This window comes from Callithrix jacchus, chromosome 18 (genome assembly GCF_049354715.1).
Source record: "Callithrix jacchus isolate 240 chromosome 18, calJac240_pri, whole genome shotgun sequence".
Classification (NCBI taxonomy): Eukaryota; Metazoa; Chordata; class Mammalia; order Primates; family Cebidae; genus Callithrix; species Callithrix jacchus.
The window spans coordinates 19,826,889-19,846,082 of NC_133519.1; the positions used below are offsets into that span (position 1 = coordinate 19,826,889).

The following is a 19,194-nucleotide window of genomic DNA, read 5'->3' on the forward strand; positions in this document are numbered from 1 at the left end:
TTCTGCCCAAAATGAAGGGGAGACTGGATTTATTCATCCTAACATGAATTAAGCACCAACTACAGGCCTAACACTCTGCTAGGCTCAGAAGCTACAGAAATGGATATGATAGGATTTGTCCCCAAGGAGCATAGCATCTAGGAAGATCTGAGAGCCACAGCACAAGAGTAGGGTGCTGGAGTCTAAACACAGAGTGACGGGAACAGAGAAGGGAGCCACGAAGCCTATCTGGTGACATGAGGGAGGTGACAGCAACATTATATATGAAGGGAAGTAGAGAGCATTTTCCAGGAGGAAAAGGAAAGAGGATATTAAAAAAAAAGAGAGGACAACAAAGAATCAAAACTTGTGACCAGGCCTGGCATGTTTGAGGCCTGGGAGAAAGCACAGAATACATAGCAGATAGGAGTGAGAAACGAGATTGATCGCAGCCAGACGGTGAAGTGCCTCCTAGGAAATGGAAATAAGCTTTTACAAGTTCTGTGACTCGGGTCGGGGACAGTCGCTCATGCCTGTAATCCCAGCACTTTGGAGGCTGAGGCTGATGGATCACTTGAGGTCAGAAGTTTAAGACCAGTCTGGCCAACATGGTGAAACCCCGTCTCTACTAAATTCAAAAATTAGCCGGTGTGGTTGTGTGTGCCTGTCATCCCAGCTACTTGGAAGGCTGAGGCAGGAGAATTGCTTGAACCTAGGAGGTGGAGGTTACAGTGAGCTGAGATCATGCCACTGCACTCCAGCCTGGGCAACAGAGTGAGACTCCCTTTCAAAAAAAAAAAAAGTTCTATGATTCTATGTATCACTTCATAAAGTTATGAGATAATAAGTAGATGACAGTAATGACCATTTCATATCTCTTCCCTCTTTGCTAGGCTTCATGGACATAAAGATACATGGAAATAGCTTAGAGAGAGAGATGCCGAAACCACATCTTTACCGAATTCTTTCCTCCCTCCTCTTCCTGTCCAGTTCCTCCTGCCTTTGAATGGATTTCTGCCGCTCCACTTCCATCATCTGATCCAACCGCTTCTCCTCTGTGTCCAATTCTTTTTGGATCTGCTGCTTCTCCAGGATTTGGGCATCCCGGATGGCATGGCACTTAGCATTGAGGATAATCTGGAGAGTGAGATAAAACTTGGCACTAGGCCCAGGGATAGTAAGTTTAAGGGGAAGAAATGGAGACAGAATGCTGTGCTGCTGAGCATGCTGGAGGTATGCATGACTGCTCACAAGTCAGGGAAATAAGAACGTTCTTATATTTACCTTTCCCCTTAATACAGTTTGGCTCAAACATTTACTGGCCTCCTGCTGGCTGCCAGGGTCTGCGCAAGGAAGGACCTAGAATAGCATCTTTCAGGGAGCTGCATCTTAGGGTTTTGGTGGTAATGGGTCACGCTTTGGAAATATGATAAAAGCAATAGGCCCTCTCCTCCATCAGATTCACTTACATATATACACACAAAATTTCTGTAAAACTTCAGAGGCCCATTGTTCCACTTAGAGACCCATGAACTCCAGGTTAGACCCCTTGTTCTCCTCAGGGGAGCTAAGACACTCTTGCAGAGGCCAGGCCACAGGATTTTTAAGCTGGAAGAGCCCAACGTGACACAAAAGGAATGAAAAACCACAGGCCCATCAATAAGAACCCAAAAGTAAAACCTTTAGAAAGTTAAGGAGGTGTAGGCAGGGAAGATGGTTACCTGAGAGACAGAAATCAGAGGTGAAGGGATCGGGGATTCAGCACTTTTCATTTGGTAAGGAAGTGAACCACATGCAAATGAGTTACAACAGAATTCAAATGAGCCTCTGGTCTTTTTGCTCTCAGCCAAAGGAAGAGCTTTGGGTACTTCAAGAAGCATCCAATTGACTCGAACACCCTATGTGGCCAGAACTGAACTAGAAGGATGAAAACAAAAGTAGCACCTCACATGTAATTTACCAATCCACAGCTCACAAGCTCACAAAGCCTCTCCCATCTATTAGCTTATTTCATCCTGCCAATGATTCTGCGAAGTAGTTTTGTTTTGTTTTTGAGACGGAGTCTTACTCTGTCACCCAGGCTGGAGTGCAGTGGCATGATCTTGGCTCACTGCAATCTCCACTTCCCGGGTTCAAGTGATTCTCCTGCCTCAGCCAACTGAGTAGCTGGGACTACAGGCGCGCACCACCATGCCCAGCTAATTTTTGTATTTTTAGTAGAGACGGGGTTTCACAATGTTGGCCAGGATGGTCTTGATCTCCTGACCTCGTGGTCCACCCGCCTCAGCCTCCCAAAGTCTTGGGATTACAGGTGTGAGCCACTGCACCCAGCCTCTGTGAAGTAGTTTTACCACCTTCAAGTTACAAATGAAGAAAGTGAGGCTCAGGGAGGGCAAGTGACTTGCCCAAGATCACACAGCAAGCAGGTGGCAGAGCCAGTCCTCCCTGTGATCACTGCAACTACCATGGCAGGTGCAGCCCTCCCCACATCCCACCCCTGCCTGCGCCCCCACCAGTCCCTGGCCTGTCCAGTGTGGGAATAAGAGGAGGGAGGAGGGATGGCAGTAAGTGCTCAGAGGGAAGGGAGAGACTAAGAGCCCACCTTGCTCATGTCCTTGAGCTCCTCCTCCTGCTCCATCCGCAGCTTGTTGGCTCTCTGCAGGAGGTTCTGGGCCCGCTCCTTGGCCACCTCCTCCAGGTCGCTCAGCTTCTTGTTGTTGTTCCACATCATCTCCTTCTGTTTCATGATCTTCTTTCGTGTCACCACTGCATCCTAAGGGAGACCAGTCTGGCTCAGTGGGGGATTATTTCATGCATTCTGTGCCCTGGGCGCTAGCCTGGCTACCACGAGTGACCCAGTACGATGATGCCCTAAGAACCGGGAAGTCCCACAGCCCGGCTTCACTCTCAGCCCTCCCGTTGGCCCCGGTCGCTCCCACCTCTCCTCTCAGGTATTGATCTTTTGTCTCCTTTCTGCAATATTTCTTCATTAAGTACACAATTCATGCCTCCTTTCAGAGTCCCCTAACGAGAGTTCCCCAGTGCATTATTATTCTGCCACGCCTCTGCAGAGGTGAAGGCTTATGGAAGTTAACTACCATGATGGCTTCCTTCTCCTTCTTGAAGGCCTGGTCCCTGGCCTCAAGCTCTTCTCTGGTCAGGACATGGGATCCCCATTTGAGTCGCTCAAACTCCTCTGGACTGATGATTAGGGATTCCCCGGAGGGATCCTCTGTGGGAACACTGACACAAGAATGAACAGTTAGGGAGGGGAGAGGGAAAGCTCTCAGCACCACACTTCAGGCTTCTCTGCTCTCTTCCCCTCTCCCCATCATGCCAGTGGACATCCTCAATGGCAGAAGAGACTTTAAGTGTGCCCTGAGTTCACTGAGGAGTAGAGGTTCCAAGTGGTGGGGGTGGGGGGGCGCAGAATCAGGTAGCATTACAGGCTAAAAAGAGACATGTTAAGTCCTTTGTCTATTAGGTCCAGCTCATACGTTACCTTCCCCGTGCAGCTGTCTGACCCCCCCACCAAGGCCCAATAGATCCCTTCCTCCTCTGAGCCCCACTGCACTCTGTTCTTACTGCCTGTATCACAGCCAGTCTTGCAGGCTCTGTTTCCTTTATGAGCTCCTTCAGGACACAAACTCTGTCCCAACCACACTGGCAGCCTAGTCTCTGGCACAGCGCTGGACACAGAGTGAGAATTCAAAACAAAGCTGTTGAATTAAACTTTTAAAACAGATTATCCTCAAGGATGACATAAAAAGGACAAGGGGACGCCAGACAAGGTTGATATAGATGCTAGTTAGAATCCTAAGCTTCCCTGCCCATCCAGCCCAAAGAGAAGCTTTGAACGCTAAATATTAATTAAAATCTATGATCAACAATGGCCAGAGACATGTCCATAGACTTCTCCTTTCTAGCTGTCCAACGCATTCAACAAACCAATAGCTAATTATAATGATTACAAGCAAATGACATACATTAAAGATGGGGGAGGGAGTAGTTAGGGGGGTGGGAAGAAAGCTGCTTCTGGGTGAGGCAGGTACATGCCACTTTAACAGGTACATGCCAATAAGACACAGACGGCCTGAGACAGGAAGTGAAGTCTCATCTAATAAAGCTGGTGTGTGTGTGTGTGTTGGGGGAGGGTGGTCCAGGAGACGGACAGAATGAGTGAGTGGATTCGCAGCTTGGCCAAAAGCTTGTGTTCCACAAAGCAGCATGGCCCTAAACAGCCTGGGATCTGGAGTGCCCAGGGGTGATCCAAATCTAAGACAGCAGTTCATGCTACTTTCAGCATCCCTGAAAAATAATCAGCGACTTCTCCTCCAGCGTGTTTTCAGGACTATGCCTCCAAGAAGGAACCTCCCTCGGGCTCCGGGAGTGACTGCAGGGCTCCAGCCACATCTGGCCACTTGATGCCAGGGCTGACCAGCCATGCTCAGGAAGGGGCCGAAGTCAAACACAGCCCCCGGGGTGTGTCCCAGATGTGCCTCCCCAGCTGTGACACAGGCAGCATTTTCTGGAAGTTCGGGTTGTTAGGGGGTGGAGCCAGAGCAGGGAGAACGACGGTAGAGAGTGAAGCACTAACACAAGAGCTAAACCACCCAGCACGGTGTTGGCCCAGGGCACACCGAGCTAGGCCTAAGCCCCACAGGAGGGGCTCAAGCCTGGGGGCAGCTCTAGTCAGGAAGTGGGGCTGAGCTAATCCCAAAGGAACCCAGGGAGCCCCTGTGAATTTCCTCTTATGGCCTTAGAGTCTGGGAGGAAGCCAGGGGGTAATAAGGCATCTCGTCAGTTTCCCTTTGCTTTGGATTCTTAAATGCAGCCGAAAGGAAGTGACTCATCTAGATACTTCCCTCTACCGTGTGCTCTAATGGGGACTTCAGAGAGGACTCACTAACCACCTTCCCTCTACCAGTCCCTTTGAGCTCATGCAGCCAGCCAGAAGTAAGGAAGGAGAATGAAGCTGAGAATAAAGGACAATGGCAATAATAGATACAACAATGTGAGAAACAAGAGAGGCTGGGATGGAGAAGAAAGAAAGAACTATGAAACGAAAAGGGGAAATGAATAGGAAAGAAGTGGGGATTGGACCAACAGGATGAAACCAGGTGGGTTTACGCATCTCCCTGCAAAGATCCTTAGCAAAAGAATGGGGGCAGGACAAAGAAGGGCAGGGGACTGTGTACTCACATGAGTTCTCGGACCATGTCCCGAGTGATGAGCTGGATAGTCTCTGGCTTGCGATCCAAGGCCACGGCAGTGAGAGATTTTTGAAGGGTATGCTTATCTCGGAGCAGCACGATGGGGCTGTCGCTCTGGCCCTGGGCTGGGGACTATGAGTTCACAAAGTGTAGCTTAGAAGCTTGTCATCCCCACTTCTTGCTGGTCAGTCCTAGCCTCACGGATAGAGCAGCATGATGCCACATATCTGAGCATGGCTGGATGTGTTCTGTACTGACCAGCTTTTCTTTTCTTTTCTTTTTTTTTTTTTTTGAGACAAGGAGTCTTGCCCTGTCACCCAGGCTGGAGTGCAGTGGCACAATCTCAGCTCACTACAGCTTCTGCCTCCTGGGTTCAAGTGATTCTCCTGCCTCAGCCTCCTGAGTAGCTGGGATTACAGGCACCTGCCACCATGCCTGGCTAATTTTTGTATTTGTAGTAGAGATGGGGTTTCACCATGTTGGCCAGGCTGTTCTCAAACTCCTGACCTCAGGTGATCCGCCCGCCTGGGCTTCCCAAAGTGCTGGGATTACAGGCATGAGCCACCGCACCCAGCCCTGATCAGCTTTGCTGAGAACAAGTCTCTTGTTCTTGTACAGACACTCATCGCAGAATAGTAGGGATAGCAGGGAGTGGGAGTCACTAACGTGTGTCTATACCTAGTCTAAAATCATCAGGAATGAAAGTAAATTTCTGGTCCGTAGGTTTTCCTCTCACCATGAAAGATTTTCCTTTGTGAAAGAAGAAATAACTGTCTCTCTGGGACCACATAGTGAGTCTGAACCGATACAATTTCTTCCAGACTCTTAAAATCTATAACATTAGCAATTTTAAATTCTTTCTTACAATTAAATTACTTTAAACCACCACCATCACCACCCCCCACCACCCCCACAAAAAGAAAGCCATATTGAGGGGATTAGAAATAGCTAAATGACTTGCAGAACCTACCCTTAAGATCTAAGGGTAGTTCTCTACCAGATGATTGAGCTGGTGGTGAGGAGGTCACTGAGTTAGAATTCAGCAAGAACACAGACTAGTTGTATGATTTTTTTTTCAAAATTTTCTGACCGTGAGGGAGTTAGATAACAAGAAAATGAAATCCCTTGTTTCAGAAAATGTCTAAACACAGGAAAGAATCTGTCAGTAATGCAGCAACTGTGATCCCGGGCAGAGGCAGGGGGATGGCCCCGCCTGTCCTACCTCAGTTTGCACCCACAGTCCCCTGTGTGCTGCTGCCACCTGGTGCCTGTCTCTACTTTCACGTGGGCACAACTCAGTCGTGCCACAGGCCACTTCTGCCCTCTACTGCCAGTTGAGAGACTTCCTGAACTCTTACCCACCAATAAATCCAAAGAAACTGGACAAGGGACACGCATCTTTCTGATAGCCCCCTTTGCCAGCCAGCGTGACTACTCCTGGAGAACTCAGCCAATTCCACATCTCTCTCTGCTTTGACTAGAAAACTCCACGTGCATCCAAAACAAACAAACAAACAAAAATGTAAGTGAAATTGCATGTTGGCCAGTGGGGTGATTCATGCCTGTAATCCCAGCATTTTGGGAGGTCGAGGCAGGCAAATTGCTCAAGCTTGGGAGTTCAAGACCAGCCTGGGCAACATGATGAAACCCTATCTTTATAAAAAATACAAAAATCAGTTAGGTGCAGTGGTGTGCACCTGTGGTCCCAGCTACTTGGGAGGCTGAGGCAGGAAAATCACTTGAGCCTGGAAGGCGGAGGTTGCGGTGAGCCGAGATTGCACCATTGCACTCCAGGCTAGGTGACAGAAGTGAAACCCTGTCTTAAAAAAAAATAAAAAGGCTCATGCCTGTAATCCCAGCACTTTGGGAGGCCGAGGAGGGTGGATCACCAGGTCAGGAGTTCGAGACCAGCCTGACCAACATGGTGAAACCCCATCTCTACTAAAAAGACAAAAATTAACAGGGCATGGTGACATGCACCTGTAATCCCAGCTATTCAGGAGGCTGAGGCAGGAGAATTGCTTGAACAGGGAGGTGGAGATTGCAGTGAGCTGAGATTGTGCCATTGCACTCCAGCCTGGGTGACAGAAGGAGACTCTGTCTCAAAAATAAATAAATAAATAAAGCAATATTCCCTTACCAATAGGAAAACTGCTACAGAGTGAGAGTCTTCTACGTGAGTTAAGAAGCCTATCTTAATCCCTCTGGAGAGTCCTCTTCGATTCACAATGAAGATGTAGTAGAGCAGGGACAGACATCAGCTCTCCTCTCCCCAGCTGCCCCACTGGCAGAGGGATTCAGGTCATGATTGCTGTCTCTCTCTCTCTTTTCCCCTTCTCTTAATCTCTCGCTGCCCTTCTCTCCATGTCTCATTCTTTTTTTTCTCCTTCCCTCTCTTCCTTCTCACCTACTAAACCCCATGTGTACCAAAATCAGTCAAAGCTCTATTATCTAGCTCTCTTTATCTAAAGGAGTTGTCAACCTCTTGGTCTAGATAACACTTGCAAATAAAGACCTGCTCATTTCCCACAGCAACGTAATTGTTTCAGTTGAGCAACTGGGAAAGGAGGATGGTTTTGTGTTGTACTCTGAGGCTATTATCCTTGGACGGAGGGGGAAGATGTTGCTCTTGTCTGCAAGCTTAGCCCATCAGCCCTCCAATGTTTCCACCACGGAGATCCCACTGAGCAACTATTGCACTCTCTGCAGCTGAGCTTCCCTTTTGACATCACAACAGATTTTAAACACTGTGAAGACATGACAGATTCCAGGGTAGAAGCCAGATGCCCCTGTTTATACAGGCCCCACTAGATCTCAAAGCTTTGCAGCTCAGGTCTCAGAATTCCCCTTTGCCTTCGGTCTGAGAATTACCTAAGAGAGCAAGGTTACTCGGCATAAGCTTTGTCCTGAGCTACCTTTTTGGGGCTCTGCCTGCGTAGCATCGACTCAGAAGGACTTGTTGAGGATTACCTTGATATCTCCAAAGAGGTTCTCATCCACCTCAGAGCTCACGGCTTTGGTCCGATAGCGATTCTTATTCCTGGACCTGTTGGAAGCGGCAGAGGAGGAGCTCAGGAGGCCAGCTGTGCTTAGCGGCTGCAGGAAGAGGCAGAAAGTTTGGGTCATCAGTACCGAGTGGCATCCAGACCTTGGGCAGTCAACAATTCTCCAGCCCATGTCGGGGGAGTGGGTGGGCATGTGAAAAAGAAACAGGGAAAGCAGCTGTGTAAACTCTGACCCCTAGGGGACAAAGAGCAACAGATGGAGGGCATCCCCACAGAGCAGGGGGGCTCTGCAAAAAGAGAGCTCTGCACAAAAAGCGTTTCTGTGAAACAGTTGATCTCATAGAAGTAGAGAATAGAATGGTAGTTACCAGAGGCTGAAGAGAGGAAGGGGAGGAGCATGGGGAGAGGTTGGTCAATGAGTGTGCAGTTGCAGCTAGATAGGAGGAATAAGTGCTGGTGCTCTATTGCACAGAAAGGCCACTATAGCTAATAATAATGAACTGTCTATCTCAAAAGAGATACACAATATCTAGAAGAAAGGAGTTTGAGGAATAGAAATGGTGTGATGATTAAATGAGATAAGATGAAGTATTTGATAGCACAATAGAATGACTAGAGTTAACAATAATGTCTATTACTATATATAAACATATAGTAATATACATGTATACAATAATGTATATTAATTTATATTGTATATTTCAAAGTAGCTAGAAGAGAGAATTTCCCAGCTACTTGGGAGGCTGAGGCAGGAGAATTGCCTGAACCCAGGAGGCGGAGGTTGCGGTGAGCCGAGATTGTGCCATTGCACTCCAGCCTGGGTAACAAGAGCGAAACTCCGTCTCAAAAAAAAAAAAAGGTAGCATCTGCGAGGACCACTAGACGACTCCAGGCTTGTGATAAAGCTGATTCAAACCTCACTCTGGAGGAGCCCAGGTGCCCCACTCACCCCTCAAAACTGGGCTATCTTGAAGGAATGGGCCAGACACACTGGGTCTTCCCAAGCTTGGGAATCAGCAGCTGTCAAGGGAACAGGGCAGACAGGGAAATATATCACGTGTTCCAGGTCACTAAAGCCCTGGACGGTGGTCTGAAAGCTCCTTCTGACCATCCAGACACCCCATTATCAACCAGACACCCCAGCACCTGTTCCACCTGTATCAGGTTTTCACACTCACTTGGACAATTCTTTTCCAGCTATCTCTGTGCTGTACATTTGACACTGCTGTGACTGCATTTCCCTCACTGCCTGGCACAGCCAGCAAAAGGCTTACACAGGGAGTCTCCCTCTACATCCTCAGCCAGCCCAGATAGAGTAGAGCGGAAAAGCTTGGATTTATTAAAAGGTAAATATAGCAGCCCCAAGGATGCCCAGTAACAGCCTCTGAAGGGTTATTATATGGTAGGAGGTGAGTTACGGCTCCCCTTCCCACCAAAAATAGAATAAGAGGAAATGAATAGAAACTTCAGTTGGTGGGATTGAGGCTAAGCATTGGGAATAACTGGAAAAGGTGGAAGGCTTTGGATCATGAGTTTTGTATGTAATTAAGGGAAAAGGCACAGTGCCTGGCACATAGTAGGAACAATATAGCAATGTGCATTTGATGAAGAATGAATGAATGAAACCAAACAAGATGACCTCTCAAGGACAAGACTGCAGACCAGATTGAGATGGATACTTTTCTGGAATACGCGTGCCTGACTCCAAGTCACTCCACCATTCCATGTTTTCCAGATCGCATATGTGGTCTCCACTGTGGATAATAACGTATGTGAAAGGGCTTTGAAATACAGATGGAAAGTATTATTGTTTTTCATTTGTTTTCCTGTCTCTTTTCAAGGACTCTAACAGGTTTTCCCTTGTCCTAAAGTGTCCGCCAGATTGCAGGTTCCTCCCTGCCTGAGCCTGCATCTCCTGCTTCCTATACCCTTGGTACCCAGGTCAAGAGGAAGTCATAGCAAGGACTGCCTGAGCCAGAACAGAGGAAGAAAAACAGATGACCACAGAAAAGTGGCCACTGAGCCCGACAGAGGGAAGCTCTGAACTCTAGGGCTGGGTGGCTAAGAAAACCTCGTTTAGGAAATGCTGACTTTGAAGCCACAGCCTTACACCAGGGTTAGAATAAACAGTTTTGCCAAGACTAACAAGGATTAAAGGGGTCACTGTATAAAAGTACTCGGAAAAAAAATGAAGAACCAAGCATAAATGGAAAGTTGGATCCCTCTGGCCCGGAGGCAATAGGGAAGTTCTTTTAGGAGGTGGAAGGCTGGTATTCTTCCTTGCATGACCGAGTAAATATTGCCAAGAGGCTGAACAGTGCCTATCGAGAAGCACGTCCAGTCCTGCTTGCGGGGAGACAGCTCTGGAAGGGAAGGCAGCTGAGAAGGGGAGACAGCTCTGGAAGGGAAGGCAGCTGAGAATGGGAGACAGCTCTGGAAGGGAAGGCAGCTGAGAAGGGGAGACAGCTCTCGAAGGGAAGGCAGCTGAGAAGGGGAGACAGCTCTGGAAGGGAAGGCAGCTGAGAAGGGGAGACAGCTCTCGAAGGGAAGGCAGCTGAGAAGGGGAGACAGCTCTGGAAGGGAAGGTGGCTGAGAAGGCAGGGGGGCCTGGGGAAGATGAGGACTGGGGACAGATAAAGATGCCAGCTCTGCTTTGATATTTTTGTATTGGTGACTCAGCTGACTCCCCTTCTCTTCATAAGCCGTCCAACTCCTGGAACACAAAAATTCGGCCACAGCTAGGAGCTCTATGAGAGATGCAGAAAGATTCGCTGATCAAACAAATGATGATACTCACTTACAGTCATGGATATAGGATGATCTCCGTAACATGTTAAGTTGTAAAGAAAACAGACTGTAAGAGGCACAGACCACTATACCTGTCTAATTTCTTTGTTTTTAGTAGAGATGGGCTGGTCTCAAATTCCTGACCTCAAGAGATCTGCCTGCCTCAGCCTCCCACCATGCCTGGCCTTATTCAACAAATATTAACTCCTCCTCCGCATTCCAGGTATTTTGTGTGCTGGGGACACAGAAGAAAACAAGACAAAAAAGAACCCTGCCCTTAGGAGCTCACTTTCTAGACAATAGTTAGCAATGCTCAATGCTCACTGCTTCTGGAGATGTTAAATTGGGTAAGAATTAACAAATACCTATTAGATTTGGTGCTTAGAGGACTTTCAATAGTCAATCTTCAGTAACCTTGAATGAGTGTTTAATGGAGCCATGACAATAAAATTCACATTTACCATGCAAAAAAAAAAAAAAAAAAGAAAAGAAAACAGACTGTAAGAAACACATAAGGCTGGATGCAGTGGCTCATACCTACAATCCCAGCACTTTGGGAAGTCAAGACGGTGGGATCGATTGAACTCAGGAGTTTATGATCAGCCTGGGCAACATGGCAAAACCCCATCTCTACAAAAATTATGAAAATTAACCAGATGTGGCGACGTACACCTATAGTCCCAGCTACCAGGGAGGCTAAGCCAGGAGGATCACTTGAGCCCAGGAGGCAGAGGCTGCAGTGAGCCAAAGTTAGTCACTGCACGTCAGCTTGGGGGATAGAGTAAGACACTGTCTCAAAAAAATTTAAAAAAGAAAGAAAAAGAAATACGTAAGTATTCTTGGCCAGGAGCAGTGGCTTACACCTGTAATCCCAGCACTTTGGGAACCCAAGGTGGGTGGATCACCTGCGGTCAGGAGTTTGAGAACAGCCTGTCCAACATGGTGAAACCCCATCTCTACTAAAAATACAAAAATTACCCGGGTGTGGTGGCACATACCAGTAATCCCAGCTACTCAGGAGACTGAGGCAGGAGAAAGACTTGAACCCAGGAGGCGGAGGTTGCAGTGAGCTGAGATCATGCCACTGCACTGCAGCCTAGGCAACAGAGCCAGACCCCATCTCAAAAAGAAAAAGAAATGCCAGGCATAGTGGCTCATGCCTGTAATCCCAGCACTTAGGGAAGCCAAGGTGGGTGGATGGCGAGGTCAGGAGTTCAAGACCTGACTGACCCAAAACCATGAAACCTCGTCTCTACTAAAAATACAAAAAATTAGCTGGGCGTGGTGGCAGGCACCTGTAATCCCAGCTATTTGGGAGGCTGAGGCAGGAGAATTGCTTGAACCCAGGAGGCAGAGGTTGCAGTCAGCCAAGATTACTCAACTGTACTCCAGCCTGGGTGATGGAGCGATACTTTGTCTAAAAAAAAAAAATATATATATATATATTCTTGCAAAGATGTTTGTATAGCAGGTATGCACTCAGAATGTATTGTTGAAAGCATGTTCACAAAAATGGACAGTATGTCAGGGCAGCTTTACCATCTTAAGATGTTTTTTGTATTGAATAATTTTCTGCAATGAGTAACTTTTTATGACCAGAAAAAAAATGATAAAACTATCTTTATTTGAAAACAAAGCATAGCAACGGGCCTGGTGCCCCAACTCTGAAAGTAAAAGAGTATAGACCTTAAAAAAAAACCACAGCATTCCCATGCGCCAGACCCCTTGCCTTTTACTCTGACTGATTCATGCAGTTATCCTCTTTCTTCAAATGGGACCAAGTTGGCCATCTGTAGGATGCCACCAGAAGATAACATCCTAGTCAATACTGAGGTCCCCAGCTCTCCTGGATGATCTTGATCATTATTTTTCTAAGAGTTCTGGAAGTCTGCCCAATTGTGAGCCTCAACACCCCTACTATCTCTTCTCACTCCTTTAAATATTCTCCAGACCTAGTTGAGTGGCAACTTCCGTACACAAACACACACACACCTGGCCTGCCAGAGATCACTAACTTAGACCCACTGCTTCTCAAAGGCGTCCATATGCCAGTCCTATCCCAGGGATTTCAGAGGGGCTCAGTCAGTGAGTCAAACCCCTGCCCAAAGTGGCTCCTGGATGGGGAATCCCTGATCTGGGGGCTTTGAAGCCCAAAAGGCTAGGCCAGGTGCAACTTAAAATCTGTGAGAGCTTGGAAATAGGAAATTCTAAAAAGAGGACAGAAAGGGAACTGACATTGACTACATGCCCTTAGAAGCCAGGCATCACGGTAAGTGCTCACATATATATGTATGCCATTGCGTTTGTAAGGAGGGAAGATGGGACACTGAATCAAATAGAATGCATAAATGAAAGGGAAGCACCCCACACACTACAACACTGCAGGGAGTCCTCAAAAGTCAGGAACTGCTCTTTGTTGGAGACTTATTTATTTAATAATTGACAAAACTCTTCTGAAGTTCACTGAGCCCCGGAAAAGCAATGCAGCCTCTGGGCCTGAAATCTGTCCACAAGTACACTGAAGTAGCAGCCTTTGCCACCTGTTGTGCCCCAGACATTCTAGGTCAGTCCCAATAACCCAAGATTCCAACACTTCTCCTCTGCCCTTCCCCTTCCCCTTCCCCTCTGGGACCAACATGCTCAAGCCCAGGCATCCTTCCTCCCAGGCCTTGCTGGCCTTCTCAACCTTCAAGACCCTGACAGTCCCCCCCATCCCAGCGAACCCCAGGCTGCCAGGCCTGTCCTAATATCTCTCCTGGGCCTTGCAAACCTGACTGTCCTCATTCACTCATTCATTCATTCATTCATTCATTCACTGGCAAATATTTATTGACTATCTACTGAGGGACACTAAGCCCCACGAACAGAAGAAAAACCTGAGGCTCAGGCACATTAAATGACTTACCCACAGTCACCTTGCTAAAGTGGCAAAACAGGTACCACTACCCGTTATCTAGCCTCCTCACCAGTGTTTTTCCCACACACCACATTAACAGTCGTTGGTCCACGGAGGCCCCGGTCTCATGGCATAAAGGAGAAGGTTGGGACATCCCCTTCTCTCTAACTCTCCCGTTCAGCTCACTCCACATTTCTAGTCACTGTCGACACCATCCCTAATTCCTCTTCTAAACCCACCTCAGGATCTCCCTTGCTTCTTCTAGATGTGTTCTCCTTGCTCCTGGGCCTTTCTAACCCCTAGACCCAACTCTGTCCTCCCCTAAACCCCCAATTTCCCCACTCAGAGTCCCCACCAAATTCAGGAGGCCCCATCTGAGGTTCTCCCTCACCATCTCCTCAGCCACACGCCCTGATTCCGGACCTCTGCCGCCGTCCCGGCGCCGCCAAGGCACTGGTGTTTACGCGTTACCGTGGCAACCACTAGCTCGCGTTCTTCGGCTCAGGCCCCGCCCCCGACCCCGCCCCTCCCACCTCCAGAGGGCAGTTGCCCTGTGATGGTGGCTTGGGAACCCGAGACCCTGCTCGAACCGTTCCAGCCCCGCGTTCCAGCCCAACCGCGGCTCTGAAAGAGTGACCCGCCCTGGCGTGCCCTGCTCTCCACTTTGGCTTTGGCCAAACTTTTGGGTCAGGACCCGAACCTAAAGAGCTTACCATAGGTCGTTCTAACTGTCGGCGGCCCCAAGTGCCTGGCCCAGGGTCACAGTTTTCCCCAGGGACTCCACCTAGGTTACTATGGTTACCCTTGCCCCACTACCCAAGAGGTGCCAAGCCAAACCCTGATGAGTGGTCTGCAGAGAAGCCAGCAGGATCAGATCAAACTAGTTTCACAGCAGTAGAGAGTCTGATCAGGTCAAGAAAGAACTTCCAGCCCTGAGGATGTCTATGCAGTCTCAGGAGCAGTTTCTTAAACTGCGGGCCTCAAATCTCAGGTTAAGAATCAGCTGGGAGAGTTTATTAAAAATATAGGCCCAGCCCAGCGCGGTAGCTCATGCCTGTAATCCCAGCACTTTGGGAGGCTGAGGTGAGTGGATCACAAGGAGTTTGAGACCAGCCTGGCCAATATGGTGAAACCCTGTCTCTACTAAAAATATAAACATTCGTTGGATGTGGTGATGAGTGCCTGTAGTACCAGCTACTGGGGAGGCTGAGGCAGAAGAATCACTTGAACCCGGGAGGCAGAGGTTGCAGCGAGCTGGGATCACACCACTGCACTCCAGCCTGGATGACAGAGTGAGACAGACAAAGAAAGAGAGAGAGAGAGAGAGAGAGAGAACGAGAGAGAAAGAAAAGGAAGGAAAGGAGGGAGGGAGGGAGGAAGGCAGGCAGGCAGGCCCTGCATTAGACAATCAAGAGCTAAGAAATTGACTTTGGGGAACTTGTCTTTTAACACTTCCTAGCTGGTATGTACTGTTCTAGAAAAGCGTTTAGGGGTTTAATCACTTTTCCAATTTGGTTTGGCCTCTCTACCTCCCAACTTGAAGGGATGGCATTGAGCTCACCTCGATAGGCTGCATGCTCCAAGCCTCGGGAAGCTGTCCCACGAGACCACGGATACTTGTCTTCCTCCAGTACTGACTAGCTAAGCTCTTGGTGTGGCTCTGTGAGTCTCTCCGCAGCTTTCTCAAGCCTCTCTCCAGACCCTCACAGCCAGCCTTTCTGAAGCTCTTATTCCAACTTCAGCACTGAGGGCTGTTCCAACCCCCGGGGGAATGGAAGAAGGGAGACAAGGTCACTTCTTGCTGCTTTTAAAAGGACTCATTCCAACAGGCTTTACATTCCTTCCAGAGATTTCCCAGCCTTTATCTCCTTTGGGATCAAGAGTACAAAACTGTCCCCTGCCCAGAGTCCCGAAAAGTGTTGAAGGCTTAATCAGAGGGAGAATAGAAGGCCTGAAGTGGAAGAGCACAGTCCTTGGGAGGCCTGGGACTGAGAGAACGGGCTGTTCTGTTCCTGGGAACCCTCCTCACTAAGCCTTGGCATTATAACCTCCTTCGCTGCAGCTCAGAGAGAAGGGAAGACAAGTAACCAGCCCACTGTGGATAAGGCGCTTCCTGTCTTCTCACCCCATTCCCCCAGCCACATCTGTGTGATGCAGTTACCAACCCTGTAACCGAAGAGGAAACTGAGACCAAGAGAAATAACTGTCCAAACTCAAAGCCTGTATTATTTTCTCAGCCTGAAGAATGATTCTCTGAAGAAACGGTGCAAAGTTGAGGCAGGAAGGAGGGAATGACAGCCGGCAGTATAAGGGACTTGCCTCCCAGCAGGCGATTACACGCCTATAATCGCAAAACTTTGGGAGCCAGAGGCAGGAGGATTACTTGCATCCAGGAGTTTGAGACCAGCCTGGGCAACATAGGGAGATCCCATCTCTGAAAAATTCAAAAATTGCCAGGCATAGTGGTGCAGGCCTGTGAACCCGGCTACTTGGGGGGCTGCCCTAGGAGGATCACTTGAGCTTGGGAGGTCGAGGCTGCTGTGAGCCATGATCATGCCAATGCACCCAGCCTGGGGGCAGAGTGAGACCTGTCTTGAAAAATAAATAAAATAAAAATGTATCTCAAAGCTAACAATGCTTAAGCTTCAGGCCTCTCATTTACATAAGCACATGTCAAGGCTCAGATAAGAACCTTTGGCAGTGTGTCTACAGATATACCTTGGAGATATTGCAGATTAGGCTCGAGTACTGCAATAAAACTAATATCACAATACACTGTGAGTAACACAAATTATTTGGTTTCCCAGTGCATATGAAAGTTACATTTGAACCATACTGTGGTCTATCAGGTGTGCGACAGTATTATGTCTAAAAAAACGTGCACACCTTAATTTAAATATACTTTGTTGCCAAAAAGGGCTAACAATCATCTGAGCCTTTGGAGAGAGTCATAATCATTTTGCTGGTGGAGGGTCCTGCCTCAGTGTTAACGGCTGCTGACTGATCAGGGTAGCGCTTGCTGAGGGCAGAGGTGGCTGCGGCAATTTCTTACAATAAGACACAGTGAAGTGTGCTGTATCAGTTGACTCTTCCTTTCAAGAAAGAGTTCTCTGTAAGATGTAACGCTGTTTCATAGCATTTTGCCCACAGAAGAACTTCTTCGATGTTTTGATCTTTTCTCATGAATCGTGAATGTTCTTAATGGAATCTAGAATAGCAAATCTTTTTCAGAAGATTTTCAATTTACTTTGGTATTGGAAATAGATGCTCAGTGCCGCAAAGAAAAATTAGGACCTTGACAAAGGATCTTTCACCAACGCAATTTTTACTTCCTGGACTGCAGGAAGGGTACCCTCGCTAGCCATCATGCTAGGAGATTACAATGAACAACGGAAAACAGACAAATTTAACGCTTATGTATTTGGGGTCATCCTTACTGCTGTGTCTGATCTCCATTGGCTGGAGCCAGACCTCACAATCTAAGCTAAAACCTGATTGGCTAATAACCTTTCTAAACAGGTAAAAGCAATGGAGAGCTGGGACATGCTTGTGAGCATGCCCAGCACAGATATCTTGGTTAAAATACAAGGACATAGAATATACTACGTACCTGTAAGCATGGCATGTCTAACAGCTACATAGGATAAGGCTTAACAAAGTTATTAGCACACTTATTTTTTAACAAGAAAGGAAACTTTAAAAATGAACTTTTCTATTTCCCACACTTAGCATCAATCTTCTCAAGCCCTGCCACTGCTGTATCATCTAAGTTCATGAAATTTTATAAATTCTTTTTTGTCATTTCAATAATGATCACAGTGTCTTCACCAGGAGTAAATTCTTTTCTGTTTGTTTGTTTTAAAGCTCCATTGTCAGTGGAATAGGAGTAGATTCTAACCCCTAAGAAACAACCCCTCACTGGGTGCAGTGGCTCACACCTGTAATCCCAGCACTTTGGGAGGCTAAAGCAGGCAGATCACAAGTTCAGGAGTTCAAGACCAGCTTGGCCAACGTGGTGAAACCCTATCTCTATTAAAAATAAAAATAAAAAAATTAGCTGAGCATGGTGGCGTGTGCCTGTAATCCCAGCTACTTGGGAGGTGGAGTCAGGAGAATTGCTCAAACCAGGACCCGGAAAGCAGAGGTCGCAGTAACCAAGATCGCACGATTGCACTCCAGCCTGGGCTGTAGAGCAAAACTCTGTTTCAAAAAAAAAAAAGAAAAGAAACAATTCCTCATCCATTCCAGTTTTCTGAGATTGCAGCAACTGGGTCACATCTTCAGGTTCCATTTCTGATTCTAATTCTCTTGCTATTTCCACCATGTCTGCAGTTACTTCTTGTGCTGAAGTCCTGAACTCCTCAAAGGCATCCACGAGAATTTCAATCACCTTCCTCTACACTCCTGTTTACCTCGATGTTTTGATCTTTTCTCATGAATCGTGAATGTTCTTAATGGATTCTAGAATAGCAAATCTTTTTCAGAAGATTTTCAATTTACTTTGCCCAGATTCATCAGAAAAATCATTATCTGTGCCAGTTATAGCCTTACAAAATTTATTTCTTAAATAATAAGACTTGAAATTGGAAATTACACCTTGATCCCTGGGCTACAAAATGGATATTGTGTTAGCAGAAATAAAAACCATATTACTCTTCTGCTACATCTCCATCAGAGCCCTTGGGTGACTAGATGCACTGTCAATGAGCAGTAATATTCTAAGGAATCTTTTTTTCTGGGCAGTAGGTCTCAATAATGGACTTAAAATACTCAGTAAACCATGCTGTAAAGAAATGTGCTATCATCCTGGCTTTGTTGGTCCATTGATAGAGCACAGGCAGAGCCAATTTGGTATGATTCTTAAGGACCTTAGGATTTTTGGAATGATAAGTAAGCATTGCCTTCAACGTAAAGGAACCAGCTGGCTAGGTGTGGTGGCTCATGCCTATAATCCCAGCACTTTGGGAGGTAGAGGTGGGTGAATCATTTGAGGTCAGGAATTCGAGACCAGCCTGGCCAACATGGGAAACCCTATCTCTACTAAAAATACCAAAAAATGAGCCGGGCATAGTGACATGTGCCTGTAATCCCAGCTACTCAGGAGGCTGAGACATGAGAATCACTTGAACCCGGGAGGCGGAAGTTGCAGTAAGCTAAGATTGTGCCGCTGCACTCCAGCCTGGGTGACAGAGTGAGTCCCTGTCTCAAAAAAATAAAAATAAAAAAGGAACCAGTTGCATTAACCCCTAACAAGAAAGTCAACCATCCCTTGGAAGTTTTGAAGCATTGACTTCTCCCTAGCCATGAAAGCTCT

The 19,194-nt window shown here is 47.3% G+C and overlaps 1 protein-coding gene across 4 annotated transcripts in view; it reads right to left on the minus strand.

The window, feature by feature from the left end:
- The window catches only part of CFAP45 (cilia and flagella associated protein 45), a 29,851-nt gene extending 14,251 nt beyond the window's left edge, over positions 1 to 15,600 (minus strand). Inside the window, exons 1-6 of one of the 4 annotated variants that reach the window (XM_054247825.2) lie at positions 15,442 to 15,600; positions 8,163 to 8,288; positions 5,182 to 5,324; positions 3,078 to 3,222; positions 2,582 to 2,752; positions 938 to 1,116 (exon numbers count right to left, since the gene is read on the minus strand). In XM_054247825.2, the coding sequence (XP_054103800.1) occupies positions 938 to 1,116; positions 2,582 to 2,752; positions 3,078 to 3,222; positions 5,182 to 5,324; positions 8,163 to 8,288; positions 15,442 to 15,456 (779 nt within the window). In that variant the 5' untranslated portion in view covers positions 15,457 to 15,600. Of the gene's footprint in view, positions 1 to 937; positions 1,117 to 2,581; positions 2,753 to 3,077; positions 3,223 to 5,181; positions 5,325 to 8,162; positions 8,289 to 14,119; positions 14,209 to 14,235; positions 14,336 to 15,441 lie in introns of those variants that run through there. The other 3 variants (XM_002760162.6, XM_035280084.2, XM_078356067.1) reach the window with 3 other exon arrangements.
- Positions 15,601 to 19,194: the final 3,594 nt, after the last annotated feature.